Source organism: Rhinatrema bivittatum, chromosome 3 (assembly GCF_901001135.1).
Source record: "Rhinatrema bivittatum chromosome 3, aRhiBiv1.1, whole genome shotgun sequence".
Classification (NCBI taxonomy): domain Eukaryota; kingdom Metazoa; phylum Chordata; class Amphibia; order Gymnophiona; family Rhinatrematidae; genus Rhinatrema; species Rhinatrema bivittatum.
Genome location: NC_042617.1, coordinates 120294203 through 120318608, shown reverse-complemented (window position 1 = coordinate 120318608; position 24406 = coordinate 120294203). Strand labels below are relative to the sequence as shown.

The window sequence follows — 24406 nt, the reverse complement described above, 5'->3', positions numbered from 1 at the left end:
CGAGGCTAGCACGGGGGGGGGGGAGGGTCGGGTCTCCTGCTGGATGTCCGCTTGGGACGGCGTGATGGCGTCACGGCATTGCTTGACAGGCGCGAGGGGGGGGGGGGCGGGGAGAGTTCTGGCATAGGGGGCCTTCGCTGCCCACGTGATATGAGTCTGCGGTAGACCGAGGATTGGGGGTTAAATGGGAAGGGGGGTCGAAGTCTGGGCTCCTCAGACAGGGGTTGCTGTGGGTTCCTATATCCGACTGTGGGATTGGGTGGGGGGGGTGTTGGAATTTTTCAGCACAGTCCAGTCGGTGAGAAGGATTTTAATAAATCCTTAGTGGGTGGGGGGAGGAAGGGGGGAAGGGGGGAGGGACGGACGTGCAGTCGAAACCTTTAGCTGCTTTCGGGTTAACTAGTACGTGAAGACCTCCCCTTTCATTGATGAAATGTAATCCTCCAGGCTTCCAGTTGGTGAAAGAGCCTTGCAGTTACTGGAAGACTTGCAGGACTGGAAGGAGTTTATGGTTAATGTGCTGTTAGTGATTCACTTGTGAAATCGAGGAGGTATTCTTCGGTCTTGCTGGCAGATTCCCTGTATAGGAATTTATTTACTCCGGTTCGCTTATTTATTGCCTGCTAGGAATTGATACTTCACAATTTAGTTAAAGCCCAAAGACTGCGAGTTAAAGCATCCGCTACGAGCACAGAGCTGCCTTTAGGATTCATAGATTTATTGGTTTACCAATTTTTTTTTTTAAAGTAATCTAGCTAAAGAAATATTTTACAAACGAATCCCAAAATGTCGAAATTTGTGGAAGGTAAGTCTATGCCTCGTTTTTTCTTTCCCTTTCTCCTGTTTATGCGGTTTTGGTACCGCTGTGATTAATTCTAATGATATGGTGGTTCGATGCTTTGGAGGTGTCGGCATCCACTGCGCCGCTCTTGTAATTTAACGTTTTTCATCCTTGATTATTTTTGCCTAGTATATGGATTTTTCTTTTGTCGTTTTTCAGTCGCTAGGAAACAAGGTCCAATTAGCTGGAAAGAATATAATACAAGGGATTTTATATTATATTTGTAAATCTATGGAGGGAGGACAGTCAACAGCTCACTTTTTTTTTCAGTGCAAGGTACATGTGAGCTTCACCCTTCCTCTTTAATCTAGGTGATTAATAGTGTAGGTGAAATTTTTTTTTTTTTTTTTTTAGTTGCCTTAGCTAGAACTCCATTCTCCCGTTACGTGTTTTACGTGGTCTGATTTCTAGATGAATTGCTTGCGAAATAACAGGAACTAGTCCATAGGAACTGGAGGTCATTTCGGGAACTTGAATGACTTTGCTGCATTGCTGTGTTCTTGGACATCTGAAGAGATTCCTGGACAATCATTAGGTTGATTTATCGCAGGATAAATCATATCTATTAACGTTTGTATTAGACGATCAAGCTAGAAATAACGTTATTCTTTACTGTACATACAGTTTACATTGTCTGGAATAAATTGTTAATCAATTTTACAAACAATTTAGTTAATGCACTAATCTTTTTAATTTGTATAATATATTTTAAAATATAATAATATATTGCTCTTTTAGCTGTATTTCAGAAAGTTTGTTTGGGTTCCTATTCCCATTGTAATGAGAGAGGGTTTGAATTAGACATTTAAATGTGTAGCGAATTTAACATGACTTATTGGATGGTTTCATATTTATTTAATACTCCTGTGCTTCTGTTTTGAAATACTACAGTACCTGAATGTAATCTGTTTTGAAGTGACTGAAAGGCAGAATTATAAAATGAAATCCAAATTTAATATGGAACTTAGTGTATTTTTTCCAGCTTGCTTAGTCTGGTATTTACTCTACAGCTGTGCAGGGTATTGCCACAAGGTTGGACACTTTCTGGCTTATTGTGTGGTTTGATAGTTTGAACCATTTGGTAGGGATTCCCTTTGGTGTCAGTTTAAGGAGCATCACCAAGATGGGAAAGGCATGGTAGAATACAAAGTTAAACATATATAATACTGTAGATGGTGACAGGTTTTCTTATGTGCTGATAACTTATAGTTTTACATCCCATTCACCAAATCATTCGAAAAAACAGCACCAACTCAACATATATGAAAGCTATCAGCAAGAAATATCCCATCTCAAACTAATATTGAACACCAAGAAAAACTGAAATCTGGTTAAGCAGAAACTCTTCCATAGCTAAACCTCCCACTATAAACCTAGATAATATTAACATCACCCCCTCAAACCAAGTACGGGATCTAGGTATACAGATTAATAAAAACCTTACAATGAAAATGCAAATAAATTAATTAAAAACAGGATACGCCAAGCTGCACATTCTACAATGGCTGAAACCCCTACTAACTTTCGTGGACTTTCACACTGTTACAAAAATGAATCTTCTCAAACATAACTGCCTATTAGTAGGTCTTCCGACAGGGCTAATTTATTTTATTTAGTTATATTCTGCTAATAAAACCTTTATAGTTAATACAAAATGCCACAGCAAGACTTCTATTAGGAACAAGGAAATTTGACCACATCACCCCTTTCTGATATCACTGCATTGGCTGCCAGTACAATCCAGAATCCATTATAAAGAATTAACACTAGTTTTCAATGTGATCCACTCAAGTAACCCCTGCCTAATTGGTGTGTCTCTACAAGCATACACACCACGACGAACACTAAGATCACAAAATAAAGGATTATTGACTGTTCCAACAATGAGGAGTACACATCTGTCACAAATAAGAGAGTGTGCATTTTCCATAGCGGGTCCAAAGATGTGGAATTCCCTACCTGAGACATTACATTTGATACAAAATAGAAAGAGTTTCAAATGTGAACTAAAAACTGGTTATTCAGAAATGCGTATGATCTAACAAACTCCAGAAGACATAGAACCAAATTGTTAAGGTCAAAGATAATACTAGAAGAATAAGTATCAAGCAATGAATGAAATAAAGCATGCTAAGACAACTCACTGATAATATATGAATACCACTAAAATAGAACTTAACTATTACATTTTGCTATCCTAGTCTTAGTATGTACGAGGAAACCTAAGCAGATGTAGATTATCAGTCTTAATGTGTTGACCTTTAATATGTATGTTACTAAAAGCTGTTACAAAAAAAAAAGCAGGTTACTAAAGCTGTTGCTAAGTTAATGTTCAATGTAAACCGAGGTGATTTTCCTAACGTGTCGTGGTATATAAAAAAACCCTTAAATAAATAAAATAAATAAAAATAAATACTATTGTAAACTGTTGTGATCTTCACTAGGAAAGATGGTATATAAAATGTATAAATAAATATAAAATTTATTTTGGCAAACAACTGCTGTTCCAGTCTCTAAATCTGCCCGTGAACAGTTAATGCTGGTTTAAACCTTAGCAATGACTGCCTGGCAATAGGTGGCTGAGAAGGTCATAACTTGGAATTCCTAAACTGAATGTTCCTTGGCCAAATATTGGGGTAGATTTTCAAAAGGGTACACGCGTACCCCCCGAAAACCTACCCCAAACCCCCCCCCCCCTATTTTGCATAGGCTCAGTGGCGCGCGCAAGCCCCAGGACGCGCATAAGTCCCGGGGCTTGCATGGAGAGGCGTGCCGGGGGGCATGTCGGGGGCGTGGCGGTCGTGATGTGACATTTTGGGGGCGGCGCCGCAGGCGTGGTTTCGACCCGGGGGCGTGGCCGTGCCCTCCGAAACAGCCCCTGGGTCGGGTGATGGCGCACCAGCAGCCCGCTGGCGCACGCAGATTTACATCTGCCTCTGGCAGGCGTAAATCCGGCGATAAAGGTAGGGGGGGGGGGGTTAGATCGGGGTGGGGGGGGGGGGTTTAGGTAGGGGAAGGGAGGGAGGGCGAAAGAAAGTTCCCTCCGAGGCCGCTCCGATTTCGGAGGGAACGGAGGCAGGCTGCACGGCTTGGCGCACGCAAGCTGCCCAAAATCGGCAGCCTTGCACGTGCCGATCCCGGATTTTAATGGATACGCGTGGCTACGCGCGTATCTATTGAAATCCCGCGTGCTCTTGTTCGCGCTTGCACAAAATTATAAAATCTACCCCATTGTGTTGGATATGGAAAATGTTATTGAATTCTACCAGAAAAGAAGTTTAGAAGTCGCACTAAAGTATACATGCCAGCTTGAAAAGAAATCCAGTTTAGGAGAATATAAAGTTATGATTTTTATTCTACACTTCTAAAAATAGAGACAACTACCAAAAAAGGAGAAAAAATTCACAAATTAATATGGATTATTTTAAAGTTTCACTTTTATTAAGAATTTTGATAGGTGATGTGACTAGTGACATTTATTTGTAGATATGTGACAAAAAAAAGCCTATACTCTTTATTAAATTATTTTATTTTGTTGAAAGCTGGCTACTTTAACTTACAAAGAGTATTTTTGGTTAGTTTAATTTCTGTTTGGTTATTGATAGTTTTCTATATGATATGATCTTTGCTGCACTTAAGAATGACTCTTCCAAAGATGTAGCAAGTTTTTCAGAAACGTTTAAACAGGAATTTTCAATCATATACTCTTGATGAAGCTGCTGAGTAAAATTAACATGATACTTTCAGGTCACTAACAAACGTGTACATAGCTAACTTTTTTTCCAGAAACACATTTTAGTGGTTTCTTGGTTCGTATGAAACATAGAAACAGTCAACAAACAAAACCATCCAGTTTTGCCATTTGCCCTATTTACTACAGTGCTGCAAACCCTTCCTTAATATGTAGCTTCACCCTCACTCACTTCCTCCATTTTTTAAAATCCTTTTTCTATCTTGTTTTCTAATAAATATCACTACTCCTTTTCCTCCATCTCTGCTTGGAGAGCTTCATGTACTATCATCTTTTGTGAAGTAGACTGGTGAACTTATTAACTTTGAAGTAAGATTTTACTTAGAAGTTACAAAGTTACAGTATAGAAAAAAAATCACAGCTAGTACAATTATCCAACAAGATTAAAACTAGTAGGATTTTTAAAAATTTATATTCTGCCTTTTGTGACAGAGGTAACGGAGAGTGAAGTGTCTTGCTTAAGTTCACAAGAAGTGTCAGCAGGATTTGAACCCTGGCTTCCCTGGTCACAGCTTGCTGCTCTAACCACTAGCATACTCCTCCACTAAATAAATTGTCATTGTAATAAAGGATAGTTTTATGCTTGTCACACAAAGTATTGTATATTTAAAGTTTAACTAGTATTTCTTAGCTGATCTCATAGTACAAAACAATTTGAAAAGAGAACTTAAAGCCTGCCTGCCTGATATTAAAAGCTCAATGAATCTCTTAAGCTGTATTGCCTTCTGCATTTACAATAGTGGCAGATAGCCCTGAGTGAGCTGAAATAACTTGAGGAAAGTGTTTACTAACAGTCTAATTTTCAGTGAAGTTGCATTTAACAACATTTGAGAATATTGTATTTAAAAAAGCCATAGAAAGAATACATGCCTAAACTAAAATATCTTGGATCAGCTAATTGGATCCAATATATTAAATTTTATTATATGCATATTCTTCAATGGCTTTCAATCTAATATTATATGCTTAAAGTAATTTCCATACTTCTGGCTAGCTCTAGCATTGTGCATTTGATTTTTCCTGAGATTGAGTACTTTTATCAGTAGTTTACTTTTTTTGACCTGCACAGTCTGTAGGAACTATTTTAAAGATCCAGAGATCAACAAATTCTGATTTATTTTTCTTATTGCTGCTTTAAGGTTACAACAGAGATAGGCAAATAAAAAAAACCAAAACCACACAGTATGATAGATAACTAAACCCATCTAGTCTGCCCTGTTGAATTCATGTTACAGTGCTTTGGACCCCAGTTGATTCGGCTTCCCTTCTCACCTTGATAACGAATGATTTTCTTGTGGTTATCCCATATCTTCCTGAATATTTGGTTTTGTCTTCATTAGCTCCATTGGAAAGCTTCTGTGTTTTTGTAGGAGGATTAAGTCACATGCTTTGGCAATGGTTGTAGCACTGTGTCCCCGGTGGGGTCAGGTGACAGGATATTAGCTTTTTGGCCAAGATGGTCAACCTTGTACAATATGGAGAGCTAAGAAGAGAGCTTGGATCTTAACCAGAAGAGAAGCATGGCATGCCAGTTGTGGTCAGCTGCCAGAACTGAATCTTATTCCTTGCACCCACCCTTCTTTCTGTAATAACTCCATTGCTAGATCCTGGTCCTCTTCTTAAGTTAAGCAAGGTATATGCAGGTTTTTCGAGTTTTATTTTATGCAAACTCCTCTCTCATCTGTTTCTTTATATAAAGTAGTGTGTTTGCCCAGTTAGTCCACTTGAATATACAAAAATAAAGGTTATCAAAATATATAAGGTGATACCTTTTTATTGCACTAATTTAGCCTCAAAGATGTAACACCAATATAAATATTTTATTCTCTTTCAGGCTGATACAGTACCGATGCGGTAAAAAATGTGTATGTCTCCCGCGCCTGCTCCTTTAACGTGTGCACAACTCGTTTTCTTAGACGTGCAATTCTGTATTCAAATAAGACCCTAATCAAAACTGCGCCAAAAGCGTGCATGGAGGTCAAAAACAGCGCCCATAATGCTATTGATTTTACTGTATGACGTCTATACAGTATCCTAGGTGAGCTGGAGAATGTATCTAACTTCCATACATGTCATGTTTAATGCAAACAAGAGTTTTCAGTTCCAAATCTTCCATGTTTTTAAAGGTTTTCATAGATCTTACCAAATATCATTGTTTCCCCATTGTGTCAGTGGCGCATCATAATCCTGCCTTGGATGTACATAAATTGCAGCTCGGAGTAAGACTGCCCCTTTTGTGTTCGGGTCAGGCTCATACAGACTGGTTTGAACTGGTGCTTTTCATATCAATCGGAAGATCAACCTTTGCATCCCTTTACTTTGAACAGGTAAGGGATGCAGTCATGGATGCTTCTTTCTAGGAGGCCCCAGACGGATGCCTGGAGCCATGGACATTCAGAAAGAGGTGGGAATGTCCATGCTCGGAGGCCCCACTACTTTCTGGGTGCTCCAGGCTCGGGCGCTCTGCCATATGCCTCATATGGACGCCTGGAGCCATGGAAAGAGGCTGATTTGTTGTGACCAATAACTGCATGTACCAGTGTCTGTTCATGGTAGCCAAGTGGCCGGTACTGTTCTTCATTCATTTATTTAGATTTATTGAAAAGAGCCAAAAAACTCCGGTCAGAGTCAAACAAATGAAAAAAATGAAGGGAGACTATTAACTTATATTCAATTGCTCACTTATTTCTAAATTAATTTTTGATTTTCAATTTGTTCATTTAAATTTTTGATTTTTATATATTTTTTGAATTTTATAAAAAAATATATAAAAATTAAAATGAACAAATTGAAAATCAAAAATTAATTTAGAAATAAGTGAGCAATTGAATATAAGTTTTATTTATTTTATTTATTTAAAATTTTTATATACCTGCATTCATGATACAATCACATCATGCCGGTTTACATAGAACAGGGGTGTACAAAGAACAAATGAGTAACCTATTAGTGAGGAGGAAGCAGTTACAAATAACAAGGTACTAGAACTGGGAGTAGAGAAGAAAGGGAGAGGATAACATTAGATAGAGATATTTACATTAAATTAACATTTTTACAATGGGAGGTAGTTCAACAGGCTGCAGGGGTTAATCAGTGTCCGGGAATGCTTTTTTGAACAGCCAGGTCTTAAGTCTTTTCCTGAAGATTGGGAGGCTGGGTTCTTGTCTGAGGTCTGGTGGGATGGAGTTCCATAAAAGGGGGCCGGCTGTTGAGAAGGCCCGATCTCTTAGAGTGATGTGTTTAGTAGTTTTGGCTGGGGGTACTTGGAGGGATCCTCTGAGTGCGTCTCTGGTTGGTCTGGAGGAGTTATACTTTTGGAAAGGGACTTGTAAGTCGAGTGGGGAGTGTTGATGAATGGTTTTATGTATTATGGAAAGAGATTTGTAGAGGATTCTAAAATGAATCAGCAACCAATGGAGATCTTTTAGGATTGGAGTAATATGGTCCTTCCTCCTGGAATTTGTCAGTAATCTTGCCGTAGCGTTTTGTAACATCTGTAGGGGTTTAGTGTAGGAGGAGGGTAGGCCCAGAAGGATAGAGTTACAGTAGTCGATCTTAGAGAAAATGACAGCTTGAAGGATGGTTCTGAAATCTTGAGTGTGGAAGAGTGGTCTCTTCCACACTCAAGTTAATAGTTTCCCTTCGTTTTTTTCGTTTGCTCCATTCATTTATCCCATTTTTTTCTGGGGGGTTTTTTCCCCCCATTCAGACATTGCAATGGCAGTGAAACGAACCATTTCACAGGTGGAGACAAGAGTCTGGAGATCTGCAGCAGCAGGTGGGCACAAGTTGTAGCCAACTGTCCAAGAAGCGAACACGTGATGCTTGCTTTACGGTTGCAGAGAAGAAGCTATTCTGCCATGCTGTCTGCGAGAACTACAGTTCTCTTCAAATCGAAGGTTTCTTGCTTGACGACAAAACTGATTTGGGAGAGGATCGTGCTAGATGTCAGCTCCCTGTCTGTTATGCCCAGGGAGGTAAAACAGGTCCAGCACCGGTGGCATGATACTTGAAGAGAGGTCAAAGAAAAGGCTGCCAAAATTGAGGTGGCAACATAAAGGATAGGTGGAGGGCCACCATGTCATATAGTCTTGACACTACTGGAGAAGCTTGTTCTCAGTACTGTGCGGCCAGAGGTCGTGGCCAGTGTGCCCGCATTGTACGGCACCAACACCTGAGCAAGTGAAGGTATGCATTGCATATTTTTCTTTTGGGTTCTTGGGAGGGAAGCTGTTGAACTAGAACTTCAACTGGTCTTTCTCCATCTTTCTCTACAGATGGAGTCAATGAGGCTGATGTTGCAGTTAATGAATCCATTCCCATGCTGGAATTTGTTTTCCCTATGTCCAACGAGGACTGCCCCAGCGAACAGATACAGGGTGGTGATACCCAGGAACTTGACACTCTTAACCTGGTCAAAGTCTCTTCTGCAAGCCAGGGATGTGACACATTTGTGGCATCATTCCCCATAGAGACGTCTGAAGCATCATCCCAGGTCCAGCAACCTGCAGTACCATCTCCAGTAGAGGCTGCTGTGGCACCAGAACAGGGAACAGTGTCACATGACCTGGAAGAGATGTTATTCATTATTGATGGGCTAAGTGAGCACTTCATATCCGAACACAACGACTTGATGCTCCAGGAACTTGGGCAAATCTGAACTGGCACTTCTTCTCATTTCAGCTTGGAGAAGAGACAGCTGAGGGGGGATATTATAAAGGTGTTTAAAATCATGAGAGGTCTAGAACGGGTAGATGTGAATCTGTTTTTTACTCTTTCGGATAATAGAAAGACTAGGGGGCACTCCATGAAGTTAGCATGTGGCACATTTAAAACTAATCTGGGAAAGTTCTTTTTCACTCAACGCACAATTAAACTCTGGAATTTGTTGCCAGAGGATGTGGTTAGTGCAGTTAGTATAGCTGGGTTCAAAAAAGGTTTGGATAAGTTCTTGGAGGAGAAGTCCATTACCTGCTATTAATTAAGTTGACTTAGATAATAACCACCGCTATTACTAGCAACGGTAACATGGAATAGACTTAGTTGTTGGGTACTTGCCAGGTTCTTATGGCCTGGATTGGCTGCTGTTGGAAACAGGATGCTGGGCTTGATGGACACTTGGTCTGACCCAGTATGGCATGTTCTTATGATATTGATGAATGAACTGATCAGTGCTGTCAGAGAAAGATGCCTCTGCTTTGTTCTCGTAACCACCCATAAGTATTAGTGAAATAAAAGTTTGTTATTTAATAAAGCCCACATAAAATAAAGCATGATTTTTAACCCCAACAAATATGAAGCAATATATTTGATCATATGTCATCATTCCCATCTCCCTCTTTTCCAGCTTGTCATGCCTTTCCCCTTGCATCATCATCCTTTGCCCCTCTTCCCCCCCCCCCCCCCCCCCCCCCCCCCGTAACCACCACTACCACTTACAGCCTCTGTAACATTTAATTGTATGTAACATCATACAATTAAATCATGCCAGTCCCTCAAAAGCTGTATAAAGAGGACAACAACCAACACTTTGAAACATATGTTATTGCTTAAATCAAAATAGATGCAGCTATTTAATATATATAAAAAAATAAAATGCAAACAAATACTGTATAGACTATTAAAAAAAATATATATATAAAAAAATATACATAAATATACAAAAATACTATTTATATTTACAATGGGAAGGGGCCATGCTGTGGGGGCCGAAGGGGAGACTGTGGCCAACCTTGTGGAGCCTGGGACATGACCAGCAGCAACTGAGCTGCTGCCATGGATGGCAACAGCTCAATAATTCCTGCTGGCCATGCCGCAGGTCCTGGAGGATGGCCACCATCTGTACATCCAGGCTGCGGATCAACTGAACCTGGAGAGCCAGCACAGCATTCAGGTGTACCTCCATGGGAGAGGACCTGGCCTGCTCCTGTGGCCCTTCCCCACATGCTGTGTCGGCCTCGAGGAACCGGCAACCTGCTCCTGGTACATCTGGTGCGACCTGATCATCATTGACTGACCTCCATGGCTGGTGGGGCGGAGGAATGGGTGCTGGGGATAGCAGCATCACATGTTGCGTGTCTGAAATGAGAAAAAAAAAATATTACTAGGGTGCAACATAGGGGAAATGGGTCAGGCAGGCTTGACAGAGTAAAATGACAATTGCCCATAGTTTATATAGGCTGGTACTATTAAAGGCTCACCTTGTGGAAGTGGCAAGGGTGGTGTTGGTGGAGGAGGCCTTGCTCCCATGTCTTCATCTTCCTCCTCCTCGTCCTCTGAAAAAGTACTTGTGTCTGAAAAGAGAAAAATGAAAGAGTTACTGATGTGCTCAGGGAAAAGATCCCAAATGGTAGGGTGGAGACACAGATTAATGTCAATTGCAAATGGTAAACAAGACTTCTGACTTCTTAAACCTTCCTGACGTCCTGCGGTGTTTGCTGGGTGTGTAAAGCCAAAAGGAGGTCCTGCTCCTCCTCCCTCCTCAACCTTCTGGCCCTCTTTTTCAATGCCTCAACCAGGTGACAGAAGAAAACAAATAGAAAACATTCAACAATACAAGAAATTAACCTATGCCAGCAATTTTTAATAAAACTTCTGTCTGAAGCACTAGCTAAACCTAATCGGCCTTGTTAGGAGAAGCCTTATTCCATAGGGGTTCCAAGTGTCTTTTTTTTTTTTGCAGGGTTTTCTGGTTAGTACCTCAACAGTGCATGTATATATAATATACTTGTGATAATATACAAGTATCACGCATGCATAATTTTATATTGTGTTGGGAGGAAGGGTGCACAAGGTGACTTCTTCACACACTAAGCCCAGTAGGACACAGCTGTTCTTCATTCCTGCAGGAGCCCAATAGCCATATTGTGGTGAATGCAAAGCACTGGACAAAAAGGTACCCTGCAAAATGGACGTCTCGGGAAGGCCACGGGGACTTCCTCCACTTGCCGTCCTTTATCAGTTTCACAACAGTAAACAGATTTTGGTGTCTCAGACACCTATTGTCGTGGCCTTTTCAAGGTGTCCACGGTTGTCTTGAGCATGTGCTACCTTCCTAACAACACCAACATAGACGCTCCACTTGGCCTACATCTATGTAGAATTTAGAGGCCTCGGAACTTACCTCCCATGGTAAGGAAGACTGGGCATTGAAAGTTGGCCTGAGTGCCCGCCAGGCCTCATCGGCCCACTCCTGGTCCCATGGGTGCCTAGGGCAAAAGTACAGGTGGTGTTCATCCTGGATAATGAGGTAGGCCAGCAGCCTGATGTCTCCCTATGTAAGTTGGGTAACCTCTCTCACGGCATGGATACCCAACTGTGCTCAAAATGGCCATCTGGGCATGGCTGCAGGGAAGGGATGTACATGCTCATGCATATATGTCTCTGCTTCTGGCATGCCACAAGTTGTCCCTGCCTTCAAAGGATCCACAGAGCCTCAGGGATGCTGAAATCTAGATACAGAAGGAAGAGGCCTGCGAGGCATCCCTGCCTCTGGCATCCTGCAAGATGTCCCTGCCCCTGAAGGACCCGTTGAGCCTCAGGGACTCTTTGGAGAGGGGAGGTTGATGCAAATGACAGAGAATAGTTAGTCAAATTAAAAAAAAAAATTAATTAGGTTTATAAAGCCACAATAATATTTTTCAGTGCAGGGAACTTCTTTCATCCTTGGATCACAGCTCCTGAAAGAGAAAACAAGACAGGATTAAACTTCTGCTCTACAGGCATGAAAAGGATAATATCAAGGATTTTGCAGAGGTATGTTGAATAAAGAAGTGCATCAATATCAAGAGAGAGGTATAATTGATAACAGCTTACCCAAGAAATAAGTCTAGATGATCCTTCGGTGAACATCATAGCCCCGTGCTTTGTTGTCACCTCTGCAGCCGGTTCCAGAGGTGGATCTTGGGGCAAGATTTCTGCAACCTCAGCATCCACATCGAATCACAAACAAATACTGTGTAGCATGAAGTAGGCTATAATGCTTGCCACCTTTTCAGCACTGTATTGCAGGGCTCCACCAGAGTGATCCAAGCATCTGAATCTGCCTTTCAGAACTCCAAAGGTCCGCTCAATCACATTTCTCGTAATGGCATGAGCCTCATTGTAGTGTATTCTGGCTGCGGTGTGTGGAGACTGAAGCGGAGTTAGCAACCAGGGCTTACAGCCATAGCTGCCATCACCTATATGGGGTGTAACCAAGAATGCATGAAAAAGTACTTTACAGTGAGAACAGCAAGCAACACATTTGGCATTCCTGCAATTACCATGAACCCACTGCGGATCTCTTGCAGTTGCACTGGATCGTCAGGAAACATGATGTACTTCCTCATCATGGCCTTCAAGATCTGTGCAAGATGCTGTTAGGAGGCCTGGGTCATCCCCGCAACAATACCAACTGGATTCTGAAAACTTCTGGTAGTGAAAAAATGTAAAGCACCCAGAAGTTTTATCAACCCTGACACAGCATGATTGTGATTGGCCATGGGGTCAAGGTCACTGCGCAGGCCTTCATATAGGGCCAGAATTGCCCACGAGCTGAACCGGTACCTTCGCACTACATCTTGCTCGGGCAAGCCAAGAGTTGTTTGTGGGTGAAAGATATATGTTGCCGACATGGTCTGCGGATGGATCTGGCCTGCTGTACTTGTGTGAAAAACAAAAGAACATAAAAACATAAGTATCTGCGAGAACAGCCAGGCCGCAAAGGCAGATCCCACTGCTGCTGCTTGAACATCCATTCGAAGGCGTCAACTTTTGACCGGCTAAGGATGTCCGGAGTTGGCGTGGAAGTGAACGAAGGGGTTGATGACATAAATACAAGGTTCCTTATGGGTGACAATTTCTTACCTTCTCTTGTCTTGCTGCTGGGTTTTCTTCTCCTTGGGTGTTCTCAGCAATCCGCTCGCCTAGCCTTTCTTATTCTGACTTTCATACGTGTAAAAAAGATCGCCAAAGCAAAACTGTACACATAATCCATGATGCTATCCAATCCATCTGTCTGACATGAGTAGTGCCACCACACTAATGCCAGGGTCAGGGTAGGCACAGAATTTACAAGTTAAAAAAAAAGCTAGTTAAAGATGTGCTATTTTGGGTGCACATTACTGTATCGAGGGTAATAGCTAATCTGGTCATTAAAATGCCATCTACATGCAGCGGGCATAATTTTCTAAGTACAATATGGACATTCTAATACCTTTTATTGAATAGTGTGTCTAAAACACGTAAATTGGCATGCTAGCCTACCGCGCTTTATTATATTGGCCTGTTAGTAGAAATGGCTTGAAAGCAAAACAAGTTCCAGGTTTTGAGACTGGCCAAATTAACCTTCCGTACTGTACTGAATTTTTATCATTTTAATGGAAAGATTTGCTTTTGTTCTAGTTTTTAGATGTTCTAATTTTCATATCATTGTTAGACTACTAGACTGTTGTACATTCACCATTAGATGTAGACAACCGTACAACTAAATCAAGTACAACAGTACTACTAAATCAAGAGAGAAACTGGAGCCCAACAGTAAAGCCTCAGTTCTTCAACTGAGGACTTTAGTCTTAAGACTAACAAATGTCTTGTTACCTGTATAGCATTCAAAGTAAAGTCCTATTAGTGAATACTTGTTGACTAACTGCTGTGGATTAGATTTGTCTTCAGTTTTACTTCATATTTTACCTTGTAGTTTAAAAAAAAAATCTGAAATAGTTTTCTTATGAAAAGGTAACTTGAAAATTCCAAAAATTGTTGTTGGCTAGATTACAAAAACTCATATATATGAAAATCCAGTGAAATTCTTGCTTTGTGGTCAGGCTGTTTTGATAACCTTTGCCAACTTCCATTATCCTGTTGTGATGGGATGTGCTTGTCTGGTTTTAGTGATCTAAAATAGGTTCTGTCCTAATCATTTGTTATCGCCACTGAAGTTTAGAGTAAGGATGAAATGTAAAGAAATACAGTATTAACTATCTTGCACAATGTTTTCTATGCGCATTGAAGTATATAGACAATGACTTGCCTTAGTTTGAAAGATGTAAAAACAAAACTAGCCATTTTGCTCAGAGCAACTCACAGCAAAAATATATGGTAGAAAATAACATTGCTTTTCTAGCAACTTTTATTCAAAATGTGCTTTTTCCTAGTCTTCATAAGATTTGTGTAGTCATCACAAGTGCCTTATTTTCAAAGGGATCCTGTAGGCACAGGAGAGAGGGATTTTTCTTTCTGCCTTGCATTTCTTCCTGTCTCCTTTCTTTGGAAAGGAACCAGGCTGGGATTCTGACACCATAAGCCTGCCTTCACAGCTACCTGGGGATTTTCCCCCTATTTTTAATAGACCTCCCTCCTGCACTATTCCTAATCTAGTCATTGCAGCAATGGTTCTGAGGCTCCATCCACCAGGAGCCCTCTATCATGGGCTCTAAATTAGATTATCACATTTTGGCTGCAACACTGACTTCTTCTGTGCCACCTCTTCTTCCCCAACCCATAAAGTGATTTTAAGGTCAAACGGTTGATAGGAAACTCTTGAACTCACTTCAAGATTTCTGACTCCTCCTAGTTCAATGTATTAACCAATAGAAGAAGAATTTGTAACTAGTTGTTTCTATCAATGTGTGTTTTTTTTCATATGTAAATTTTTAAATATTCAGCTGAACTACTTTAAACTTTCTTGTTCTAACTTTTTCTTCCAAATGTCAAATTTATTTAAAATATTTATTTGCTGCTGCTGCAACCAAGGTTCTGAGCAGCTTACAGCAAAAATATTCATAAAAATGTTAAAACTGAGAACACAAACACCCCTGACAGATGTCTTACTCCATCTAACAGCAAATAACTAAGCCCTCATAGTGGAATTAAAATGCAAACTGGCTTTTCTATGTCCAGTGTTTTTGTGTTTTTTTTTATTTTTTTAATTTTTATTTCATGTAAATCACTGGGTTATACCCTTAGTATTAAACAATGAGTCTCTGGAGTGGGGGGGGGGGGGGGGGGGGAAGCAGTGGAAAATATTAATTTGAGTACCAGTCAAATTTTTCAGAAGCCAGGTAGAAACATTTTTCCCTTGTTTTTTTAATCAGTTTTCTCTGGATTTTTGGGGTGTGTTGCTCCTTTTTTTGGGGGGGGGAGGGGTAAGAGAAGAGCATTTTCTTTGAGGTGGTTTTATTTTTCTTTTTCTTAGCTCTCCTGTCCCTCTCTATGCTTACACAGTGGTTGAAACAGTGGGGGGAGGGGGGGGAGGGAGTGAAGGTGCTCTCCATGTTGAGCCCTTTATTTTCACTGCCCTTATCTCTTTCCATTTCTCCTTCATCACACACTCACTTCTTTCCTTCCTTTTTGTTTGCCTCATCTGTCTGCTTTTTCGCTTCCCAGTCTCCTCACTTCATGTTTGTTCTCTTCCCCCCCCCCCCCCCCCCATCTCCTTCATATTTGTCTTTTCTCAGGTTACATCTATGCTGTTAGTGTCCATGGACTAGAAGCATCGGGATACAATTGGGTGTATTTACTCCTGGTGTCTGTGGCCCTTTCCCCTTCTCCTGTGTGCTTCCTGTTTAGAAACAAAGTGCAGACTTCCTATTTCCCTGCATTGTCTAAAGGTTTTTAATGAATGCTATAGAGCAGCAGGAGAAGTTATTAGTATGCTTGAATACATAAGAAAAGGTACTTTTCTTTAGGAAACATAGGGTAATATTGCTCTTCGTCCTGCCAGATCAGTCTTCACAGTGGGTCTTGTCCCCTTATCAGCAGATGGAGGCAGAGCTTCAGACCTCATCCCTGAGGCCCTCTCCTAAATAGGCTGAGTCAGCAGGGAATGAGTCAGTAGTTCTCTGCCTCCAGAAGATGTTAGGTGGAGCTGATTCAGTAGGTGGAATTGGCAGGAACGACAGCCTCCCTTAGGTCGCTTTCCCTGGGGAAGCGCTTGGATTGGATCAGAGGTCTTCCTCAGGACAATGGCCCTTCTCTGGTCACCTTTCCCTTCCCCAGAATTGAGCGATCAGGTCTTGGGCCTTGCATTTCTCATGCAGGAGAAGGCAAGAAGCAGCAGTGGCAAGTAGGCATAGGGTCTAATACTGCAGGACTTGGCCTGAAGTCCCCCCGAACCCCTGAACTGACAGGCATGAGATGCATTCCAATGGTTGCAGGCTCATTCTGCCACAACTGTGACTCCGCAACAGCGGGAGGCATGGAAGCAATTGGCGGGGGACGGTGAGCATCACAGCAGAGCGCAGTGGGGGAGGCCCAGCGGACACAGCCTGAAGGTGCCCGCAGCAGAAGTGGAAATTGCTGCTGATAAGGCTCCCGTCCCCTCTTGCAGCCTCGGAGGAGGAACTTTCGGGAGGGGGGGGGCAGGGGTAGGAGTTCTTGACTAAGCTTGTGCTTCTAATGCACTAAGCTTGTGCTTCTAATGCACAAAGCTTATAAGGAGATGAAAGGGAAGCCAATCCCTTTCCCACTGTAGGGAAGAAGAGGGCTTTGGATACCAGGGAAGGGGAGAAGCTTAGGCTGTTACAGGATTCTATTTCTGATGAACTGGATGACTCTTCCCAGGTGAATTCCCTGGAGGAGACAGAGGAAGAGGAGGACCTGGGACCAGAGAGGATGACTCAGTGGTCCGTTTGTTTAGGGCTGAGTTAGGAGCCTTTATTTCTAGGATCTCCCAAGTCCTTAGAGGAACAGCCCAGAGACCCCGGACTTAAAAGTAATCCTATTCTTATGGGCATTAAAAAGTCAGCAAGGACATTTCCCATTCATTCCACTATCCAGGATATGATTACAGTGGACTGGTCCATGCCAGACCTAAGTTTGTAGAGTAGAAAAATATGGAAAGGCTATATGTAATGGATCAGACGGGGAGAGAGATTTTCCTAGCCCTTCCTAGAGTGGACGCAGCAGTGTCTGCAGACTCCATAATGACTATCCTGGTCGAAGGAGGGTTGACCCTTAGGGACCTGCAAGAGAGAAGGATTGAGAGACTGAAAGATTTTTAATTGGCTAGCTTGGTATTATGATCAGCAATCTGCGGGGCATATACAGCAAGGGCTCTGCTCTGCACACTGCAGCCATACTCATAAGCAGGGCAGGCAAAAGGAACCATAAAGAGATGGTGCAGGCAGAGTCCATAGCAGCCTATGTGATGGATGCCTTTTATGATCTCAACAGGATTACAGCCAAGTGGGCCACTATGGATGTGATGGCCAGGCACCTTGTGGCTAAAAGCTGGGCAGTGGACTCTGCATCAAAGGCTAAGCTGTGTAAACTCCCTTATGAAAAACCTAGAGTCCAAACCTCTGAGACTCCCAGAAGGTAGAAGCAGGAGACCACAGAGAGGGGGCACTCATAGGCAGGGACCCCAGACAGAGACAGTCAAGGGTCCAGCCCAGTAGGGAAGGTAGGTCACATGGGCAGCCCTTTCAGGGGGCTAGGTGTGGCTCCAGCAATAGGAGTCAGCCCCCCAAAGGGGCACAATGATGGTTTGAAGGTCCTCTCAAAGCTTCTGCAGGTCGGAGGCAAACTAAGGGAGTGGCTTTTTTTTTTTGTTTGTTTTTGTTTTTTAGTGGACCTTAGTAACTACAGATTGGTGGGTACTCGAGACCATAAAGCAAGGGTACTACTCGGAACTAAAGGGCATCATAAAGGAACAGTTCATTCTCTCACCTTGCAGCAGAACAAAGAAGCAAACAGTTCAAGATGCATGACCAGGCTGCTAGACCTTAAAGCCATTACCCCAGTCCCCAGCCAGGAAAGAGGAAAAGGCACCTATTCCATATTTTTCACAGTGCCAAAAAAGGATGGGTCTCACTGCCCAGTGCTGGATCTCAAGAAGGTGAACAGAGTGCCGAGGATCCTGCATTTTAGAATGCAATCCTTAGGGACGGTCAAGGCAGCAGTAAGATATACCTATGCATGAAAATTTCCAGCAGTTTTTGTGTTTTGTAGTCTTGGGCCATTACTACCAGTTCCATGACTTGCCTTATGGGCTGGCAATGGCACCACGTACCTTTGTGAAAGTCTTAATGGTGGTAGCTGCCTCAAGGCAGGAAGGGATCGAGGCAACAGAGGGTTATCTGACAGAAGGCTTGGGTTGGATAATAAGGCCCAAGAGCCATCTATGCGCTTCTCAGATGTTGCAGTATCTGGGAGCCCTCTTTGACACAAGCAGAGGGACGTTGTTCCTTCCAGAAGAGAGGATAGTCAAGTTGCAGCAGCAGGTGGAAAGGCTGATATCCACCGACAAGCCCAGGGCAAGAGCTTTTCTACAAGTGCTGGGTTTGATGGGAGCTTCCATCAAAACAGTACCCTGGGCAAAAGCACACATGAGACCTTTGGAGGAGTACCTCCTAATAAGTGGACCACCGCAAGAGTTGCATTTTGATCAGAAGCTCCCACTACCGCCACAAATAAAGGAAAGCCTCCAATGATGGCAATAGAAAGGAAACTTGGCCAAAGGCTCAAGTTTGGAACCTCTTCAATGGGCCCTACTTATGACTTGCCAGTAACCAGGGCTGGGGGGCACACTGATGGACAGGTGGCATAAGGACTCTGGTCTCAGTAAGAGGAAATTCTCCATAAACAGGCTGGAGACCAGAGCGGTGTGCCTAGCCTTAATCCAGTTCAGATCAAGGGTGGAAGGACGCTCAGTCAGGATCCTCTTGGACAACGTGATGACAGCACTCATCAACAGGCAGGGAGGAACTAGGAGCCCACAAATGGCAATAGAAATTGCTGTTCTAATGACATGGAAGAACGCCACCTCCAAGATATCTCAGCGACTCACACAGCAGGGACAGAACATTCAAGCAGATTTCCTAAGCTGACAAAGACTGGACCCAGGAGAGTGGGAGCTGTCAGAAGAGGCCTTCCAACAAATAGCAATCCAATGGTGGTGGCCCCAGTGGGACCTGATGGCCAAGAAAAGCAATGCCTAGGCAGCCAATATTTTCAGAAAGAGAAGAGAATGGGAGTCCAAGGGGATTGATGCGTTGGCCTAGGAGTGGCCCACCGTAACCCTTCTCTACTCCCCCCCCCCCCCCCTCCCCAGCCTGTGATAGGGAGGATTCTAAACAGTGATCAGTCAATCAGGGACATGTAATCCTAGTAGTACCAGACTGGCTGAGATGGCCATGGTATGCTAAGGATAGAGGAGCCAATCAGGTTCGGCCTGGTATCGGGCCTCCTACATCAAGGGTCAGTCAAAATCGAAATACAGCACAATTCTCTATTAAGGCATGGCTATTGAGAGGGACAGATTCAAAAGTGGTAATTCTGGCATGGGACCTGAGTTTACTGCTGAGGGCATTAGCTAAAGCCCCCTACGAGCCCCTCAGGAGAATCCAGGTAAGGGACCTTACTTGGAAGACAGCCTTCATGATAGTGATATGCTCGGCAAGAAGAATATTGTAGATCCAAGCCCTGTTATGCCGGTCTTGCCGGACCTACCATTTTTCTCTTTCAAAAGAAAAAATGATACTAAGGCCAGTGCCTGCCTGCCTTCCTTCCCAAGGTGTCCGAATTCTACCTCAGTCAACTGATCGCTGTGCCTGGATTCAGGAAGGCAGATTGTACAGAGGGGAGGAAGTACTTGCATTATTTGGATGTTAGAAGAACCCTCCTGAATTATTTGAAGCTTACAAACAAGTTTAGGAAGTCTGACAAGCTATTTGTACTGTACTCAGGAGTCCGCAGAGGGGACACAGCCTCCAAAACCTCAATTGCAAGGTGAATTAGGGAGGCCATTGCCTTGGCATATATAGTGAGTGGCAAGGAGGTACCGCAAGGTCTGAGGGCACACTCAAGGGTGCAAGCCACCTCCTGGGCAGAATATAGGTCAGTGACTCTCATGGACATCTACAGGGCAGCCACATGGGCCTTGGTGCACACATTTATGAAGCATTACAGGTTGCACCTGCATGAAAGGGGAGATACAAGATTTGCAATGGGAATCCTAGAAGCAGCCCTGGGACTTACCATACAGGATGATGATAGCTTAGGTACATTCCACTGTGAAGACTGGTCTGGCAGGACGAAGAAGAAGGTACAATTAAATCTTACCTTGCTAATTTTCTTTCCTCAAGTCCTGACAAACCAGTCCAAAATCCCTCCCTAAGAAGTTTAAAAAAAAAATAAAATAAAGACAAAGGAATAGAGTATCTCCTTAAGGCAACTATAGGAGAGGAATTCAGAGGAGGCTGTACCTCCACTTCTTAGGCAGCTCCATCAAGGCAAGGGCCGACCTGAGCCATCCTGGTCACGGTTTCTTTTCTTTTGTTCTTCAACTATGGGACAGGCCTTACTTTAATTTACAATTCCTGTTCTAACTACCTCAGGTGGAGGGGAGCAAAAAACATTTTTTTTTTAATTTGAGGGGTGAGAAGGAGGTTGTTGGCCTTCCCAGGCAGGATCCTCTCCCCCCAAGTAATAGTGCCCAATGTATCACTCTTGGTTTAGTTTCACGATTTCTGGGTGACATGGGAATTAGCAAGGAGAATGGTAATTGTGGTAGATAGCACCAGCTTGGGCAAGAACCTACTTACTGACTCCTTCCCTGCTGATCCAGCCCATATAGAAGAGTGTCGCTGGGAAGAGGTCTGGAACTCTGCCTCCATCTGCTGGTAGGGGGACAAAACACACTGTGAAGACTGGTCTGTCAGGACTTAAGGAAAGAAAATGTCAAGTTAAGATCTAATTGTACCTTGTATCATTAAGACCTTGTGTGGGTACTGTCCTCTTCTGGAGGACACACCATTGTAAGGACCTTGAGAGATTAGAAGCCATTCAGAGGAGGGCAGCATGCAGAGTCTGCAACATCTCTACATAAAGTAACTTAAGGAACTTGCATACTTTAAGAGCAGAGATGATTGAAATATTTTGCAGACTTCTATAAGTATAAGAAGGTACCATTTCTCATAGAAAAAGAAGCTGAAGGACAATGTGCAGTTGGAAGTGAAAAGGTTCTGAGGAAAATGTGACGGGTGTGCTATTTTACTGAAAGGAAGTGGTGCTTGGACTTGTCTGCCAGCAGAAATGGTAGCAACCAAAACTGGCAAAGAATTCAAGCATGCTTTATACAGATATCAAAGAGAAAAGGAGATGACTAGAACTCAAGCAAGGTCTGCAGTGAGGATGTTATGGACAGATCATTAATTATATTTATAATACAATGTTGAAGAAACTTAATTTAGATCAGAATACAACCTTGAAACGGCCAGCTGGTCAGTTTATTTATTTTAAAATGTTTGTATACCGCTTTTACAAAAGAAATAGATCAAAACGGTTTATAAGATTTCTATACATAATGTAGAGGTTCAACATACATAATTAAAGAACATAAACGAGCAAATAAAAATCAATATAAAAACAAACCAGGACAACACAGAGAATAGCTAATCAGTGAGTGGGCTAGGCTACATGTGTTGTATGAGAGGGATGACAAATCATATGCAGAATTGGTTGATTTTTGAGATTCCTCTTTATCAAAGACATATTTCCCTAGCACTTCCCTATGAGGGAAGGGTTTGTGATAGGCAGAAATGTGTGCCATGGTTTTCAGAGCCTATTGCAAATTGATGCCGCTTACTACATAGAGTAGAAAGACACTGAAGCAAAAAAAGACACAATTCTGAGACGGTGAATAGGAACGCCCTTTCAGTACAAGCATAGTTGCTCAAAAGCAAAAAGGGAATATTTTACAGCTAAATTTAAATTTGCTGTTAATAAACCTTCATATCTATTTATAGTTGAAAAACAGTTAACAGAAAAGCCAACAGTAGTAGATTAAAAATCTTCCCTCTTATGATGAAATAGTGGATTTTTTGGATGACAAAGTGGAGACTTTACAAAATGCTGTGAGATCCTTGCTTGAAATTCCTTCACTTTACACTGAATCAGACTTAGCTGTTAGCTGGTCAGTTTTGTTATATTTTGGATAAAGTCAGTTCTATAATGTTGAAATCAACAGCTTCCTTGTTTGATCCATGTCCTTTGTTTGCTGAAAGGGTCAAAAGAAAAACGTATTTCATTGTGTCACGTTAATAAATCATTAATAGAAGGTAATCTTCCCACATTTCTAAAGATTTTAGAGAAAGGAGTACTGACTGTTAGATGAATTTTTGTCTGATAAGAGTGTATTAGATGTGAATCAATATGGCTTTAGGAGGGCACATATACAGAACTGCTCTTAAACTCGTTATTTGAGGTCTTGCTGAAGTCTCGACAATGGAGACACTAGCATATTGGTGCAATTAGATGTCTGTCCCAATCTGCAGGCCATTAGAATTGGGAGCCAAGTTCTTAGCTGGTTTAAATCTCTTTGATGGCACGGACCAGAGAGTCCATTTAGGCCAAAGCTTCTCAACATGGCAAGCATTGAGATAGGGGTTTCGTAGAGGTCTGCCCTCTTAATTATTTAATGTGTATTTGGCTCCAGTGGGCCATGAATTAGTCACTGGGAGTATTTTACCATATGTGTATTGATATTCAGATATATTCCTAGTGATAATCCAAGACTAGTCCCCACATCTCTATGATAAAGTTTGATTTAGATTAGAACATGGTTGGGCAAGAATGGTCTTGTTGTTCTTATAACGTATCTTTATTGTGGTAATGTACAGCTTACAGCAACAAACATACAACTGTATAATCAGAACATAACCGGTACAGCAGTCAAAATTAAACAAATCACCCATCACAGTATCATGCATTGATCCACACAACCCATCATTCACACACCCCGAGTAGACTTCTACCCATTATAGAGTCTTATTAGCATCCAAATATCTTCCCCACACTCCAACCACCCCACCCTAATTGTATCTGCATTTGTTATCATGAATGTATAAACTGACCTGACGACTATACACTGTAATCCACCTTCTGTAAGCCGTTCTGATGGCGAAACCGAATGACGGTATACAAAACACGACAAATAAATAAATAATAACCAATATTCAGTGGTTTGTGAATCATTTTAGCATCCAAATATTCAATGGCCCTCCATTTCTGCATTTGATTAATCAAAATCTGCACAGACAGGGGATTCACATTCTTCCAACATTGCAGAATAACCAATCTCACTAGAAGAAGTGCAATTTGTATAAATTTAACATGATTCCCAGGTAAAAGTTCTGCCTATGCAGAGTCTCCTAAAATTAACACGTCTCCAAAAAAAGGTGGCCAGAGCATCAACGCTTTTGTTAATGCATCCAGCACAGATCCCCCAATAATCATACACAAGAGAAAGCTGAGTCATGTTAGCTTTAGTAACTTTACAGTGTATATGTTGAAGTGATGCCAGTAACCCACTCTGATATAGTCTGCCACAGTATAATAACTTCTATGGATAATACAAAATTGCATCTTTTGAAGTTTGATATTAATTGTTAGTTTTTTCAACTGCATAAGAATATGTGGTAACTGATCTTTAGTGATTGATGTGCCAAATTCAATGGACCATTGATTTGCTAATTTTAACAGTACACACTGACTTTTTTTTCAGACCTCAATTTAAACCAAAATTAGATTTTATTGTGAGTTTTATCCTCACCCTGTAGCAAATATGATAGTTGATATCCATAAAGGTTGGAGGTAAGCACAATAGAAAAGACACAATACCTAGCTGCAAATAGACAAAGAAGTGAGAAGCATTCCTTAAACATTCCTGTCAACTGCTCAAATGAGAAGATGTATTTTCTTTACCTGATAATTATAGCAGAATCAAACACTAGGTGCTTCCCTCCCCACAGTTGAAAGACACAATGTTGCATGCCAGGTAATCAAAAAACAAATGTTTTATGAGTTGGTGCTAATGCCTCAAGCTTGTTTGA

The 24406-nt window shown here is 42.0% G+C and overlaps 1 protein-coding gene across 2 annotated transcripts in view; it reads left to right on the top strand.

The window, feature by feature from the left end:
• The window catches only part of UGP2 (UDP-glucose pyrophosphorylase 2), a 100577-nt gene that overhangs the window by 443 nt on the left and 75728 nt on the right, over positions 1-24406 (top strand). Inside the window, exon 1 of one of the 2 annotated variants that reach the window (XM_029593661.1) lies at positions 390-805. The exons of the other annotated variant lie outside the window; for it this stretch is intronic. Coding sequence (XP_029449521.1) covers positions 787-805 — 19 coding nt within the window. The 5' untranslated portion in view covers positions 390-786. Of the gene's footprint in view, positions 1-389; positions 806-24406 lie in introns of those variants that run through there. 2 annotated transcript variants of the gene reach the window in all.